Raw genomic sequence first — 16,815 nt, 5'->3', positions numbered from 1 at the left:
AAGTAACTAGATAATACGTAAATGAATAGGCATGGCTGTATTCCAGCAAAACTTCCTTTTAAAAACACAGGAAGTGGGCTGCAAAGCGTGGCGACCCTGCTCTAGAGCATTAGAGCATGCCCTGGTATATTAGAATATACCCAAACGTAGCCACTCTTCATGCACAAAGAGATTGTAATGTGATTGATTATCTGGGGAGCACAAAATACTGTCAGAAGGAAATCAAAAGTGGAAAGTGTCACTATGTAAAGGGGATAAGCTCTTCTTTGTGAGCAAATCGGCTTTGTGGGAGGGCTTGGCAGCCTCACGTTCTTTTGCTATCATTGATGGTAGTCTACTGGGCTACAATTTATTTTGATTTGTCCCGACTCTTTGGAAACACGATCTTATTCCAGTTCTGGTTTCTGTCTACCATAAAACTTGGTGAGAATGAGGGTGACGAGATCCCGCAGAGACGCCCAGTTGAAGGTAGTGCTGCTGCTGACGTGACGAGCAGGCAAAAGCCAAACACCGTCACCTTCAAAGGAGCCAGAGCACATGTCATACCACTGGTTCCAGAGAGCTTAACGCGCCTGTGTTACATACGAATAGAAAGAATCCCAATAAAATCACGCTGGAACAAACACCAAAGGGAAGTGAAACTTCAAGGTCAAGGAAAATGGTGATAGAGGAGACAGTGGATCCTTCTTATATGAAGAACATTCAAAAACATTCAGATTGACTTCCTGCCTGTTTGGCTCAATCAATTTATTATTTTTATCTAGCAAATATATATGCCTTCAGATATTGTACACCCAGAACTAGAAAAACATCTTTACTGTTGAAACTCTAACTGAAAACTTATAATGAATTTGAAGCTCTCTATACATAATCCTATTTTTCCCTTTAAAAAATTTCAACATTGCTTCTGATAATATAAGCTTTTTTTTTTTTTTTTTTTTAAGGTTGTGCCACATTGTGTTTTAGGAGAGCAGACTGCATGACTTTAAAAATCACTACACAACATACACTCTATTGAGTATAAAGCATTTTGGCAACAGGAGAGTTATTGCAACACACTAAGAATTGAAGGGCTTTATGCACTAGACAACTCCACCATGCAAATTTGCCAAATCCTGTCTATGTTTACATCGTCTACTATGGGCTATAACCTATATTTTTCTTTAAGTTCTTTAGAAAATTAAATCCTACAATCCCTCTGGGTTAGATATTCCAGGGTGCCATGACTCACTCTTACAGAGTGGAAGTTCAACTGCTAATCTAAATCTCACCTATTACCACTACATTTTACTGCTCTAAAAACAATTGTGGCAGTATAAAGATCCAACTTTGTGGCAAAAACTAGGGTTTTCCTTCAGGAACACCTATATTTGTATAAGAAACAATCCATGAAGTACCATGGAAAAAAGTTCTATTTCCTTAGCAGCGTCCCTTAGCTCCTCCACGTCATACTGGATATTGAAATGGGAGAGCAGAAGCCTCAGCTGGGGTTTCAGTTCTTCTGTTGCTGTTGTGTGTTGGGGTAGGACGAAAGCAGCTTCTGTTCTCATCGGCCCTGAGAAAAATCCAAAATCAAGGGCATTAAGACCAATGAACACCAGTCAGAAAGGTAAGTAGGAGAGTCATTTGAGATAACTGGAGGCGGGGCCTTCTCTGCTGACAGGGAGGGCCATTCTGCTCCTTGCCCAACCTTCTCTGCCACACTGTACAGACTGCACCCCACTCGGCCAGGCCTGTCTGAAAAACTCTTGGTGTTGGCTTTCTGGGGGAGGTGGCTAGAGACCCCTAGACCCCTTTTCACAGTCTGCAAGAGAAACACAACAGGCCCTTTGGGGAATGACTTAGCGGGACCAGAACTACCTCTGGTGCTTTGTGGCAAACAGAGTATGGCTTATAAATTAACCAGCAAATTAGAAGAAGGTGAGAGCCTTCACCTCCTTTCGCCTGGCTCACTCCTACTCATCTCTAAGTACCCAGTTTGGACTCCCCTCCTTTAAGACACCTTCTCTGATGGCCTACAACTAGGTTGGTTGCCTCTCCATGTGCACTAGGTACACACCCCAAGTGAATACGTCACTCAGAGTGGACACCTGATCAGATTTCTTAGTCATCTATAACACAGCGTAAGGGCAAGAAGACTATTAAAGTGATTCAGATAAGGAACGTCTTTTAGAATCATGTAATATTAAAAATGAAAGGGATTTTAGATATCACTTCATCTGAAAGGTTTATTTTCGAGTTGAGTACATTGAGAGCCAAGGAGGTGAGATGACCTAACCAGCAGGACTGTAGTGAGGCCACACACAGAAACAGCTGTAGAGCTCAGTCCTCCCGACTTCAAGTTCATTGCTTTTCTTCCCTCTCTCTTACTTTGCCATTTATAAACATGGAGATAATAATGTCTAAGAGAACTGGTGTTTTTCTTTTTCCATCAGAAAATATCAAGTTAACACTTGTTTATTAATAAGATAATAACTTTTTGGTATATAAACAGATAAATTTTGAGCAAGATCATGTGACAAAATAGCACATGTGCAAAATAATAATCCCCTTTCCTCCATATTACCCCAGGGGAAAGATTTCTTACCTGAAATGCTGGTACTAATTTCTTACCTGAAATGCTGGTACTCACAGGGCCTGGAGATGCAAAGCCCTGGGGGTCAGGACTGATGTCACTGACATGGGCCTTTTCATTTTCCTGACCCACCTCGGGTACTTCATTGACAGCTGCACTCAGCACATTGGAGATGGGCAAATACTGGAGGGCCTACAGAAGAGCACAACCAAGAGACTGCATGTCAAGTCAGTTTTCACAGAAGCTTCCAGATTTTAGCTCAGGAGCAGCTCTTGGCTTTGATAGAGGAGGAGGGAGGAAGAGGTGGGCCTCAGAAACCTGCCCAATCATGAGAGGTAAAGTTTGGAGCTGGGAGACGTAATGCTATGTCACCAACTCTAGGCGACCTAAACCTCTAGGCAGGTCTCCATTAACGAGTACCCATAACGGACAAGGTGCTGTGGTGGGCATACAGAGATGAATAAGGCATGGAACAACCTCAATAGCTCACAGTTTGCTGGGGGACCCAGATGTATGAGCATATTGCTATTATACCACGTGACTAGGGAGCGATGATTCCGAGGCAGACCCTACAGTGACTGATTGGGAAGGGGTGATGCCCGGGTGACGGCCAGGTTTCTGGTTTGGGGAACTCCATGGTTGGTGGTATCACTGAGATAGGTCTAGAGGAGTAGGAAAAGATATAGGTGGCAAAACAATCTTTCCAAAGTGGAAATGTCATCATGTCACTCCTTGCTGAGGCCTCCAGCCTGGCTTAGGGCTTCTCCTCTGTGACCCTCTTTACCCTGTGCTTATACTTACTCTATTCTTTCTTATCACATTGTATTTAAGTTGGCTATTTACTGGCCCATTTTCCTACCATCTTAAGACCCAGTTACTTTTCATTAAAAACTATATGTTCCCTACATGTCCCCAGACATGTACTGGACATATATTAGACCCTCATTAGACACTGTGGAATACAAATGTGGCTCTACGTTGGAGAGCCTAAATCCTGAACAAGACAATGAAAACAACAACTTGTAGAGTGAATGTGAAATAATACAACAGAGACATCTTTGAGAAAGCTAAATTAATGAAGTGATGTCATTACAGCAAGGTTCCAAGAGAAAGATTTCAAAGGTTTCAAAGAAAAAAGCTAGTGACCCCTTATTTTCCTGCCATTTGTAGGGCAGATGAAATACCAGAAACTGATGATTCCAAACTAGGGGACAAGTGTGTGACCATCCCGGGAGGGGGCAGTGTCATCACATAACTGTGTTTCACGTACCTGTAGGTAGTGGTGAATAGTCCTGAGTGAGTGTAGGTGACACACTAACCACTTTGTGTAAATAGTCAGGTCTTCCTGTGTCACGAGGTTAGGAGGATTGTTTTTTCCCATAAGGAAGTTTTCTTGTGCAACAGACAACCTTTCAGCTCTCTGAAGGGCATCACTGTACTCCTGCATGATGTACGCAACTTGTTTCTGTTTAAGAGAGATGCAAACACAGAACTTGGTTATTTGTAAGCCTTATTTTCTTGTGTCATTTGCTTCCAAGCATAGGGTGATTCTTGGATACTTAGGGGGACAAATAAGGGGCTCTTGGAATATAAAAATTATTTTATATTCTGAATTTGACTGACAAGGCAGTGGTCACATTCTTAGGATTTTGAAGGAGAGAGACTCCAGCAAAAAGTCAGTGCATAAGTATGTTTGGTCACTGGATTTGGGCGCTTAGCTTTTTACCTATAGCAGAGGAGGGTAAGTCTACGAACAGAAACTCATTTCCTATTTTATAAAGCTTCCTGCAAATCTTATTCTTAAAAGTAGGTACCATTATCTCCTGCCACAGGCAGAACAGGCAAGTGGGTGCACCCAGTAGTCCCTTCCCCATCTTTAGTCACAGTTTCTAAAACATTGACAAGTTGTACTGTTAGTGAGAATGTAAACGGGCACAGCTGTTATGGAAAACAGTACGGAGATTCCTCAAAAAATTAAATATATCTGTGTATATATCTGAGGAAACAAAATCAGTATTACAAAGAGATATCTGTATTCCCATATTCATTGCAGCACTGTTCACAATAGCCAAGATATGTACACATCCTAAGAGTCCATTAATGGATGAATGTATAAAGAAAATGTAAATATATAACGTATATACAAATATATATATATATAAATATATATAAATAATATATATATAAATAATACTCATATACATATATATATGAGTATTATTCAGCCATGAGAAACAAGGAACTCCTAATATTTGTAACAACATGGATGAAACTGGAGGAAATTATGCTAAATGAAATAAATCAGCCAAAGACAAATACTGTACTAGTATGATCTCACTTATATGTGGAATCTGAAAAAAATAAAAAAGTTGAACTCATAGAAGCAGTGAGTAGAACAGTGATTACCAGGGACTTGGGGATGGGAGGAAAATGGGGAGATGTTGGCCAAAGGGTACAAATTTGCAGTTATGTAGGATGAGTAAGTCTAGAGATCTAATACACATGCATAATCGCTATACTTAATAATAATGCATTGACAAGCTTATTGATCATTTTCTTTCCATTATGAAAAATAGCCCACAGGTTCTATTCACGGGCTTCCTACCTTGTAAAGAGGATAAAGCTGTTCCATGATCTTACTGTGCTGACAAAACCTCTTCCACCTAAGCATGTGTAAATATTTACTCAGGGCCAGCTGGGTAATTCTCTCTGTGTAATACTTTAACAACAATGACAAAAATTAACACTTAGAATACAATTATAAAAGGAAAATTGAATTAACTCTTAAGAACACTAACAGTAGGAAAATCAGTCTCTAGTTATTTTGGAAAGATGGATTTTTCTATATGAAGATCATAAAAATAAGAAACCTGGCTCAAGATATCATTCAAATTTAGATAAAGCAAGTAGGCATTTCTAAATCTATATGCTCTCTTGCCAACTGAACAGACTGTAGTTTCATTTATCAGTTAGCAAACAATTTTAGCAGTCACATAAAAGCCTGTAAAATTGTCTAAAGCTGAGCTTAAAATTTCTTAAAAACTGAAATTATAAGTCTAAAATACAAAGTACATTACAAGAAAGATTATAGCTTTTAACCTTAGACCAGAACTTTTATTTATACTTAAAAGTAGTTAAATAAGCCAACTCTTTTTTAAAATGTTTTATTTCTGATAATAAAAACAATACAGACTATGATGGAATAAGTAGCACCAGACTTATCCTTCCATCATAAACAACTAGAAAATAGGACAAAATACACAAGGCAACTGTTTTCTGATGTGGGACAACAAGCAATGCAGGACTGTGGCCCTTGAGAGAAAAGAAACAAATGAGATGGCCCTTGGTTTTCTGCCTGAAGAAGGCAATTTCTGAACCACTGAATAGAAAAGGGAATCCTAAGCAGAGCACGATGGAAATAAGAAAAGAGAAGTGAAAGTTTGGGGAGCTAAATCAGCTGGAGTTTGTAAGGCAGAGTGCTGAAGAAGAGGAAGTTATGCAGAGATCTGCATAGAGATCCCTTTGAGTTTTTTGCTATTAAGTTATACATACAGAGGGTAAAACTCCATGAGTGCAAATAATAACTGACTAGGGAATTGTAAACGGAAGAGTTCTAAGAGTTCATATAAGGCTAGGAAATAAAAAGTGTCAATAAGACAGAGTTGAAGAGTCCTCACTGAACACCTGGAGCATTCAGTGGAAACATCAAAGGGGTCACAATTTAGTAATAGGGTAAACTATTCCTACAATAATGATGACTTTAAACCTGCTCTAACAAAGCTTAAAAATCAAGCCTTGAAAGTATAAAGCTGATCTACAACTTAACTGTCTGCCAGAATAAAGTTGAAAACTCTTTAAAGGAATACAGAAAAAAAAGTTAGCATTTAAGAATGTAAAATTGGGGCCAGCCCAGTGGCTCAGGCAGTTAGAGCTCCATGCTCCTAACTCCGAAGGCTTCTGGTTTGATTCCCACATGGGCCAGTGGGCTCTCAACCACAAGGGTGGCAGTTCAATTCCTCGAGTCCCGCAAGGGATGGTGGGCTCCGCCCACTGCAACTAAGATTGAATACGGCACCTTGAGCTGAGCTGCCAACGAGCTCCGGAATGGCTCAGTTGGTTGGAGCGTGTCCTCTCAACCACAAGATTGCCGGTTCAACTCCTGCAAGGGATGGTGGGCTGTGCCCCCTGCAACTAGTAACGGCAACTGGGCCTGGAGCTGAGCTGCGCCCTCCACAACTAAGATTGAAAGGACAAAAACTTGAAGCTGAACAGCACCCTCCACAACTAAGACTGAAAGGACAACAACTTGACTTGGAAAAAAGTCCTGGAAGTACACATTGTTCCCCAATAATAAAGTCCTGTTCCCCTTTCCCAATAAAAGGAAAAAAAATCTTAAAAAAAATATAAACAAAATAAAAGTTAGATTCTATTAAAAAAAAAAGAATGTAAAATTGCAATATCAGCATCCAAAAAACAATGACTAGACTTGGAAAAAGAAAATATGACCCACAAACAGGAGAAAAATTAACGAAGAAAAACAGACCCAGAAATGGCAGCAATGATGAAATTAGCAAACAAGGACTTTAAAAGAGCTATTATTAATATGCTCAGTATGTTCAAAGATTGAAAGGAAAATGTGAACATAATACAGAAAGAAATGAAAAATATAAAAAACAATTAAATAGCACTTCTAGAAATGAAAAATACAATATATAAAATGAAAACTTTATTGAACAGAACTGACAGCAGATTACAGTGAAGAAGAAAATGTTAGTGAACTTGAAATGTAGCAGTAGAAACTACAAAATGAACCACTGGAGAAAAAAAGACTGAAAAAATATAAATAGAGCTTCAGTGACTTCAGGAACAATATGAAGTGATTTAACATATGCATAATTGGAGTCCCAGAAGGAGGGATAGGAGAGAATATATATTTGAAAAAATAATGGCTGAAATTTTTTAAAAAATTGATGAAAATGATAAAATCACAATCCAAGAACTTCAACCAACTCCAAGCAAGAGAAACACAAAGAAAACATTATCAAGGAATTTCATAATCAAATTGCTTAAAACCTTTAAGAGAAAATCTTAAAAGTAGCCGGAGAATAAAGGACACACTATGAAAACAATGCAAGCCAGAAGACAAGGGAACATCATCTTTAAAGTAATAAAAGAATAAAATTATCAACTTATTAATTTATTTTGAAAAAAACAAACAAACAAACAAACAAAAAACTTTCTAAAATGAAGGCAAATAAAAACTTTTTTCAAAAAACAAATTCTGAGAGAATTTGTCCTTGGCAGATCTGCACTACAGGAAATGTAGTAAGTTCTTTAGGCAGAAGATAAATGATGTCGTATAAAAACTTAGACTCTACCAAAGTTTCTCAACCTCAGCACTATTAACATTTGGGACTGAATAATTCTTTGTGGTGAGGGTTATCCTGTGCATTGTCGGATGTTTAGTGGATCCCTGGCCTCTACTTACTAGATACCCTGTTTCCCCGAAAATAAGACCTCGTCGGAAAATCAGCTCTAATGAGTCTTTTGGAGTAAAAATTAATATAAGACCCAGTATTATTTTACTATAATATAAGACTGGGTCTTATATAATATAGTATAATATAATATAATATAATATAATATAATATAATACTGGGTCTTATATAATATAATATAAAACCGGGTATAACATAACATAACATAACAATATAATACTGGGTATAATATAGTATAATATAATACCGGGTCTTATATTAATTTTTGTTCCAAAAGATGCATTAGAGCTGATTGTCCGGCTAGGTCTTATTTTCGGGGAAACACGGCATCAATAGCAACCCACTCCCCTTCCAAACTGTGACAACCAAAACAGTCTCCAGACATTGCCAAATGTCCTCCATCTCCACCTTTTCTTTCTCTCCAATGGAACTACTGATCTACACAAAAGAATGAAGAATGCCAGAAATGACAGGGACAAAGAATCCTGGATGAAGATAATGACAATAACTGGAGTTTCAAATAGAATCTCAACATCTTTGGTTTCTTTGTGATGCATTTATTAAGAGTAAATAATAAGGACTTTAAAAATCAAAACAATATATGCTTATTATAGAAAATTTAGAAAACATATAAAAGAAAAAAGAAGAGATTCATTTTCCTGTCATCCAAAGACAGTGATTACTAAATTTTGATCTATGTACTTTAAGTGATTTTTCTATATATCACTATTATCACACACACACACACACACACACACACACACACACACATTTTTAACTAATTATGTAATAACATAAATATTCCTTATGCAAAAAATGTTTAGTAGCAGAACAATATTCTATCAAGTACCACACTGTTTTTCTTAACTCTTTCTCCTATTAGTAGACATTTTGGCAATTCCAATTTTTTCTCTTTTATTAGTACACTGCTACAATAATAAGTTTATGTAAAATGTTTTTCCCTATGTTTTGAGTTATTTTCTTAAGATAAAATTCCAGAAATATCTTTCCTAGGTCAGCTAACAGCTTGCTGAGGACTGAGATTGTCTTAGTCAATGTTGTACTGCCTTATAGCACCAGCAACAGGAGCAATTCGTAGAAACTTAGTGAATTGTTCAGTGACTGTAACTAACCTGACCTGAACTATGGCATGGGTCACTAACAAAGAGGAGCATTTACACTATCCCAGTTCTGCAAACCACACATGCAGAGAAAATCCTACCCTGGCCAGAGGATATACCAGAAAGCCAGCTTTGTTCAGACATTTCTACTAAATTCCAGACGTGTTTTTCAAATTGCAAAATGACTCTTACCTGCAACAGAAGCAAAGGTAAATTTTCAGGAGTGTACTCTCTTCTTAGGCAGCTCTCTAGCTCCCTCTGCATGACATCTGCTTGAATAACAAGCGGCTTTGACTCAGCCACCTGAACCCCTCGGCCGGCAACAGAGCAGGTAAAGGGGAAATAAGGAAGTAAAATCATCAGTGTTTATGACAGAAAATGACATACACTTTCTAACAGTTTTTATACAATACACTATGCAGTTATACCTAAATTTCCAAATAACAAATTTTAACAGCACAAATCAAGGAACTATCAAGTTTAAAACACCACAAAAATCAGATAGCTCCAAAGAAGTAGTGGCCTGCCCTGATCCAGCAGCGAGGGAAGTATTGGGCTGTTTTCACAACCAGTGTCAATAGCATCAGCTCTTTGTTTGCAAAAACAAACTTTGCCTGCAAAGAATTTCCAACAGGTGAGCACAATTTAATTCGTTATCGTATTGAAACAGCCCACTCTCTTAACTCACCTGTAAAGTTTTCTTTAGAGCCAGTTCTCTTTCTCTTCTATAGTAGGAAATATCCTTTGGTATTCGAACAGAGCTGCAGAAAGGTTTATGCAACAGAGGCTGTAATTACAGAGGCTACAATAGATCAGATTATAGGTAGGCCCTGATTAACCTGTAACTCTTCACAACTGCTCATTTTTAAATAGGTATATCATATTCCACGGGATTGTTAGGGCCATGCAAGGGCCACATGCTTCTGTCTTAGTCAAGATCTCTCCTGTGAATACCTCATGTTTGCTACACCTTTCCCTGGGCCAGTTCCTCTCCTTGTCCCCACACAAACATAGTCTTTGCTTCTGTCCCTTCTCTGCCTCCCTGTTTCCAAATCCAGAGTACAAAGGAGGGGCATAATGCTGAGCATTCTTCTTTCTCCCGCCTGTATTTCCTCCAGTAACTTAATCTCTAACCGCCATTGTTCTCCTCAGACTTTTATCTCATGCTAGTTGACACACAAAATCAGTATCTTATCATTTAAACAGAATGTTCTTATTTTTATGTTCTTGCTCAGTGATCTGGGGGTGAAAATAACCCTTAAATATCAAACATGAAGTACTTGGGAAGCTATTGTAAACAAAGTTTCTGCTTCAGAAAACTTCGTTATCCCTAGGAAACACGTAGCAGGAGTGCCTGCTTCAGCAGCCTCATGGACAGCTGTCCAAGTCTAGTCACAAGGGAGTTGTCTGCGCCACGGGCTCTGACAAGTGGAGGTTCGAGCAGCACAGTTGGGGGTGCCCGATAAGAGGGTGGGACCTGTGTCCAAAAGAGGGGAGCTCTCCTCATTTGGGGTAAGGTACACCCCAAGCCTTAGCAGCTTTGGGAACATTAAGGGACAGCAATCCTGGTGCATTGCCATTTTCTGAGAATGGGACTAGAACTCATGTGAGAAGCCACCTCAAGATCTGAGGGGGGTTGTAGGCAGTTCAGTTTAGGTTAATGTTGTTTTTAGGGCCCTAACAATCCCCATGGATAAGTTTTAAGGGGGATGAGAATAGACTGCTAATTTGTACACTTGCCAGCAGTTCTCCCCACTGGAGGAAGTGGTCCTGTGAATAGAGAACCAGGCTGACAGTCAAGAGGTCCCTGAGCCAGGTGAGCCTAAGCAATCCATGGAGCCATTTGTGTTGAATTCCCAACTGAAGTCAGAGATAATGTCTCCCCTATCTCCGCACATCTTGGCTTTGATGGAAAAAACAAACAAGCAAAAAAACAAGGCAAACTATAAAAGGGCCTTGAAAGTAAAAGCATTGATAAATCAAAGGTATAATTTCTGTGATTCCTGGGTACCTGAATCCTGGCTGCAGTCTCATGGAGGTAGAGAAGCAGTAACCAACTAGAAAGAGACCAACTAGTAAGCTACTTACTAAACAGAAAAAACCCATTCCTTCCCTGTCCTTCTTGTTCTTTGTCTTCTAGTTCTTTGGCACACTAGGAGATTAGGTGGGGTCCTGGGTTTAGTCTCCCCAACCAACCCTTTCTTACTCAGATCAATCATATCTTTCCTCTCAGTTAATCTCAAAGTATCTATGAATGACTGAAAAGAGATTGGTGAACATAAGTGGTAGGTACATCAGCCCACAAAGAGATTCAGTCATTTGTTCGTCAAGCTTGTTCATGCAACATACATTCATTCATTTATTCGTGCAGCAAACATCTATGAAGCACTTAACAACTACGATGGTCTGGATTTCAGTGGGAAAAATGAGAAAAAGAATGCAAAAAAAAAAAAAAGAAAGAAAGAAAGAGAGGGAGGAAGCAAGGAAGGAGACTAAGGTACAGTTATCCTTCAGTTTTCTATAGATTTTTCAGTCTAGTGGGGAATGAGAATGGGAAAGTGATTATTAGGAGTGGACATTCTCCATTTTCTTTGAACCTAGCACGACACCGGGCAAACAGACGGTGCTCAATAAATATTTGTTGGATTACTGGAGGAGGAGAGAAATACAGGTATACAGAGATTTCCCATCACTCTGTCCTAAAAGGGACTTCAGGTGCCTTTCTTGCCAGAATGTAGAGTGGGAAGCCACTTGCCTGACATTTAAGTTGGAATAATATCAACACAATCTTTATATAGTGTTTTCTAGTTTTCAAAGTACTTTAACATGCATTATGTCAATTGATCTTTATAAGGTAGGCAAGGTGCATATTTTCAACTGCACTTTTTGAAGAAAGAAACCAAAGTTGAGAGAAATTATAACTTGCATGATTCCATTACCTTTCTACTTCATCACACAATCCTTGTTCCGTTTCACACACCCGAGGGCTTTAAATACTAAATTAGAAAACACACTAAATACTAGTGCTTCAGAATCACCTTTGGAATGAGATACTAATGCACCTCCTTACTGCTGCTTCTCCTGATCTTCCTTCTCCACCCCTCACCATCCGTGTTGTTTACTCAACTACTCAACCTAACAGAGTCCTTACAATTGTTCCTCTTGAAACTGTGGAGGAAACAGAAACAGAGGAATATGAAGATCCAGGACCCATGAGACTTGCCATTCAGGCTACCTTGTTTCTCTAAGAGAATTTAATTGCTGTCATTGGCAGGATTTACCTATAGAATAGCTCCTAATAGAACATCATTTTGCTACCAAACACCTAGCAGTATTTGTTTTGAAATTTCTCATCAAAATCAAGGTCAAGTTCAATTAAAATATTGTTGGAGAAATTTAGATCCCTTTTCATCGGGTGTGATTTGCATGATAGCTTCTGGAAATTTGAGACAATGATATTTGTGCAATGGAAGAGCACTTTTCCATTTTCTTTGGTAAGACATTGCCTCTAAATGCCTTGATAATTCTAAAATATCGGAAAACCTTATGGGGAGCGTAAGTCTGAGCTTGAGATAATGACAATTGTCCAAGTAAAAAGAAAAGGGGGACTGATGGAGATTGTGGGGTGACAATGGGGTTAAAGACCCTAAAGACTATGCCTTCATGCTGCCTCTATTTACCTGTAAGTTCGATGAGCTGTTCCCAGAAGGGTCCCCCGTTCTTCTATCTCAAACTTCAGTTCAGTCAATTGTGCAGCCAGTTCTTTCTCCAACATCTGAATCCTTTCTGTGGAAGCAACTTTATAAATTTCATCCATGGTTTGCATTTACTGTTTTTCTGTATCCCTGAAAAAGAAGAGCACATAGCTTGTGGCTGACTCCCTCCATGACCGTTACGCAGTGTATGAAACTTTGGCTATCATTGTCCAAGAAATCACGTCAACTTTGTGGAAATATATGCTGGACTAGACTTTTGTCATTTCTGATTTAATTACCTGAGTAAACAGTCGAGAAACTGTAGATTAGACTCCCCATTGACCATAGGTTGAACAAGTTCACATTCAGAATCATGTCTGCTCCAGCTTTGACTGTGAGGGTTTATTATAAGAGAATGCATCCCCCTGCCTGGCCCCTGTAGTCTTCATAAAGGCTGTAACACTAAGTGCTATGAATGGCGGTTACTGCTGACATCTAATGTCACTTCAACTGGAACAGACAGACGATAGGTGTGCACAGGATCCCCCTATATGCCTAGAACTTTTCTCCAGAAGCCTTACTGAAGCCATGAACTTCTGACTAGGGAGAATATATTGATAGTGGAGAGCTATCTAACATAATCATGATCCATGCACTTTTGGGTTTAGAAGAAAATCATACGTATGCATTTGAATGCATTTTCTTCATTTTGAATGTTTACATTTGTCATAATGCTTTTGCCATTAAATAAAATAAAACAGTTGATAACCCCTACCCCACCCAGTTCCCAGCCTGTCAAATTCAACACAATGCTTAGTAAGTGCTGAGTGTCAATATTCATGACAACATAGAATATTCATAGTCAATATTCATGCAATTCAGAATGGGACTCAGAATTGCAGGGGATTCAGTAGATGATGTATTTTCTGTGCTCCTGCTGCCCTGACTGTCCTGGACAAGTAGGGGTAAATGAAGTCACTCTTAGGCTACATTAAAGAGGTTTAAGATATTTAAACCTTCCTTTTTTCCTTTGATATTTCTAAGATTTAAAAAAGTTTTTCCTTTCAGAGATATTTTATTTTCTCAAGTTAATCTGCTGCTGTTTCAACAAGTAATTAAGCTGTGGAGACATTTTGTGTAGAGGCTTCCTTTGGGAGCCTATTTATTTTAAAATAAATATTAATGGAAACGAACATCCATGTTCAGTCTAGGTTGTGAACCTGCTGAGTAATAAATCTGTCATGTTTGGCACACAGCCGGAGCTCAAGAAAACGCCCTGTTTTTGTTCCTAGCAAAAGTAAAATGTTATGAAAAATATTTACCCCTTGGCAGTGTCCTTTCAAGTTGGGCAAACTAGTTAAACAGCTGCCTTAACAGCTGCATTCCAGCTGGCAGCCAAGAGTGGCCGCAACACAGACTGGCTGATTCTTCTCCCAAAGGATAGACATTCTGCCTTCATTTGCTGATCAGTTTCAACACTTCACAGCTCAGAAACGAGAACATTTAATCCTGCACCATTTAGCTTGCTACACAGTCAAGTACCGTATTCACAAAATTAACATAAGGAGAGGTCAGTCTTTGACAACGTCCATGAAGTGGATCCAACCCAGAGGAATACATGCCTGCTGAGCACTCATTCTAGCGTTAGAGGCAAATAACTGTGTATTTTGGGAGGGAGGTGATAGGGTAGTTTCCATTTATTGAGCACCTACTCTGTATCAGGCACGCACTGGGCCCTTATTTAAAGTCTCAGAAGAGAGATTCTCAAGAATTGCTTAATAGCATTTTTAAAAAAATAAGTACATGTAATTAACTACTGATTCTAAACAAACAAAAGACCCCCCTTCATATGTTTAAAATGTAGTAAAATCTAAGCTCTAAGAGAAAGACAGATTAGCTTAAAAAGGGTTTAGCGTGCTCAATGGGAGGTTAAAGCAGGCTTTGATAAAGTTAAAATAGGTATATTTAGAAGAGAACTATGTACTGATTAGATTCTGCTAGAAAAATGTATAATGCATGTCAAAAATTGAAAGTGACGACTGAAAGAATAGAAATGCAACCAGCTTCCTAAACAATTGGGGCTGAGGAGTAGGGATGGGTCTTTTAAATCCAATAGAAGGCAGGAAAAGAGAGAAGAAAGGATGCAAAAAGAATGGTAGAAATAAGTTCAAATATGTCAGTAATTATAATAAATGTAGATGTATAAGCCCATCTATCAAACATATAAATCAGCACAGCTTCAAGCATTTTTAAAGCTGCTAAATTTGGTGATGTGATGTGTACCAAAAGAAAACAGTGATTTTTATTCTAACAAATGCCAGAATTTAAACTGATAAGCAAGCTGGCCCCATATCACTGTGGGGCAATTCAATCTTCCTCATGAAGATCTGCACGGACAGATACTCTATAACCTCCCTGGGTAAACATGTTTGATGCCTGGTTATCATTGATCATCAAATATTCTTCCTGTGTGCAAATGAAATTTTTTCTTTTTTACATCTCATGCCATGTTCTGTAGGGGTAGGGCTAAGAGGTGTTAACAAGAAGACAGTCATTAATGGTTTAAAGAACAAAATTGTATCAGTGTGTCTAATGTGATGGTGCTGACGTGAGTCATCCAGGGGAGCAGAGCAGTTCTGCTCCACTTGGGCATTCAAGGACCCAGGCTCCTTCCAAGTCAGCTCCACCATCCCCTGGGCATTCTTTAAACAAACACATTAGTGTTTTCTCTTCAGTGTGGCTCTAGAACATGCCCTTTGGTTGGGTGAGGGGACACGTGAGACAGATATATTTGATGGTCTAAATTGAATAACCCAATTCTACTTCTACTTTACTAAGAGTTTTGGTTTATTTTCTTGAATGGACATTAAATTGCATCAAATGCTCCTTCTGCATCTATTGAGATAATCGTGTGATCTTCCTTATTTATTTGTTCATGTGGTGAATTTCAGATTTTCGATTGTTAATCCAAAACTGCTGTCTTGGAATAAACCCCACTTGTCATGATTTGTTATCTTTTTAAAAAGAAAAGTGGACTCAATTTGCTATGTTGTTTAGAATTTTTGCATTTACGTTCATGAGAGAAATTTTGGCCTGCCATTTTCTATAATGCTCTTGTTGGGTTTTCATACCAAGATATATGCTGCTCTTTTTAAGAAAGTTGTGAAGTACTCCCTTCTCTATTTTCTGAAAAAGTCTAAGATTAGTATTATTTGAATTAATTCACTGTGGAACATTTCAGCCTGAAATTTTTTTTATGGGAAGGTTTTTAAATTACAGATTCATATCTTTAACAGATTATGATTATTCATATTTTCGATTTCTTTTTGTGTTCATTTAATTAAATTTTTCAAAAGAACATTTCATCTAAGTAGACCTTTTTTTGGTGTAAGGTTGTTCATAATATCCTTTTATATTTTAATAGCTTTGTTGAGATGCAATTAACCCACTTAAAGTGTACAATTCAGTGATTTTTAGGATAATCATGAAGTTGTACAACCATCACCACAATGCATTTTAGAACATTTTCATCACCCCCAAAGAAACCCCATATCCATTACCAGTCACTCCCTATCTTACTCTAAGCCACCCCACTCCCAGCAATACGCAAACACTAATCTACTTTCTACCTGTATAGATTTACCCATTCTAGAAATTTTATATAAATGGAATTATCAATATGTGGTTTTATGATTGGCTTCTTTTATTTCATGTTTTCAAAATTCATCCACGTTTTAGTGTGTATCTGTGATCATTCCTTTTTATGGTTGAATAATATTCCATTTTATGGCTATATCACATTTTGCTTATTGGTTTATCACTTGATGGAAATTTGGGTTGTTTCCACTTTTGGGCTATTATGAACAATGCTGCTGTGAACACTCGTGTAAAAATTTTTACGACACTGTTTTCCAAAACAGCTATAC

At 38.3% G+C, this 16,815-nt stretch overlaps 1 protein-coding gene across 1 annotated transcript in view; it reads right to left on the bottom strand.

The window, feature by feature from the left end:
* The window catches only part of LOC117020906 (putative uncharacterized protein C6orf183), a 51,460-nt gene extending 38,428 nt beyond the window's left edge, over positions 1-13,032 (bottom strand). Inside the window, exons 1-7 of the mRNA XM_033103708.1 lie at positions 12,875-13,032; positions 9,883-9,955; positions 9,387-9,497; positions 5,181-5,294; positions 3,846-4,040; positions 2,614-2,767; positions 1,398-1,555 (exon numbers count right to left, since the gene is read on the bottom strand). Coding sequence (XP_032959599.1) covers positions 1,398-1,555; positions 2,614-2,767; positions 3,846-4,040; positions 5,181-5,294; positions 9,387-9,497; positions 9,883-9,955; positions 12,875-13,020 — 951 coding nt within the window. The 5' untranslated portion in view covers positions 13,021-13,032. The remainder of the gene's footprint in view (positions 1-1,397; positions 1,556-2,613; positions 2,768-3,845; positions 4,041-5,180; positions 5,295-9,386; positions 9,498-9,882; positions 9,956-12,874) is intronic.
* Positions 13,033-16,815: the final 3,783 nt, after the last annotated feature.

The sequence above is a fragment of the Rhinolophus ferrumequinum genome, chromosome 3 (assembly GCF_004115265.2).
Source record: "Rhinolophus ferrumequinum isolate MPI-CBG mRhiFer1 chromosome 3, mRhiFer1_v1.p, whole genome shotgun sequence".
Lineage (NCBI taxonomy): Eukaryota > Metazoa > Chordata > Mammalia > Chiroptera > Rhinolophidae > Rhinolophus > Rhinolophus ferrumequinum.
The sequence above is the reverse complement of the archived record's forward strand: the minus strand, read 5'-3'. Positions and strand labels throughout refer to the sequence as shown.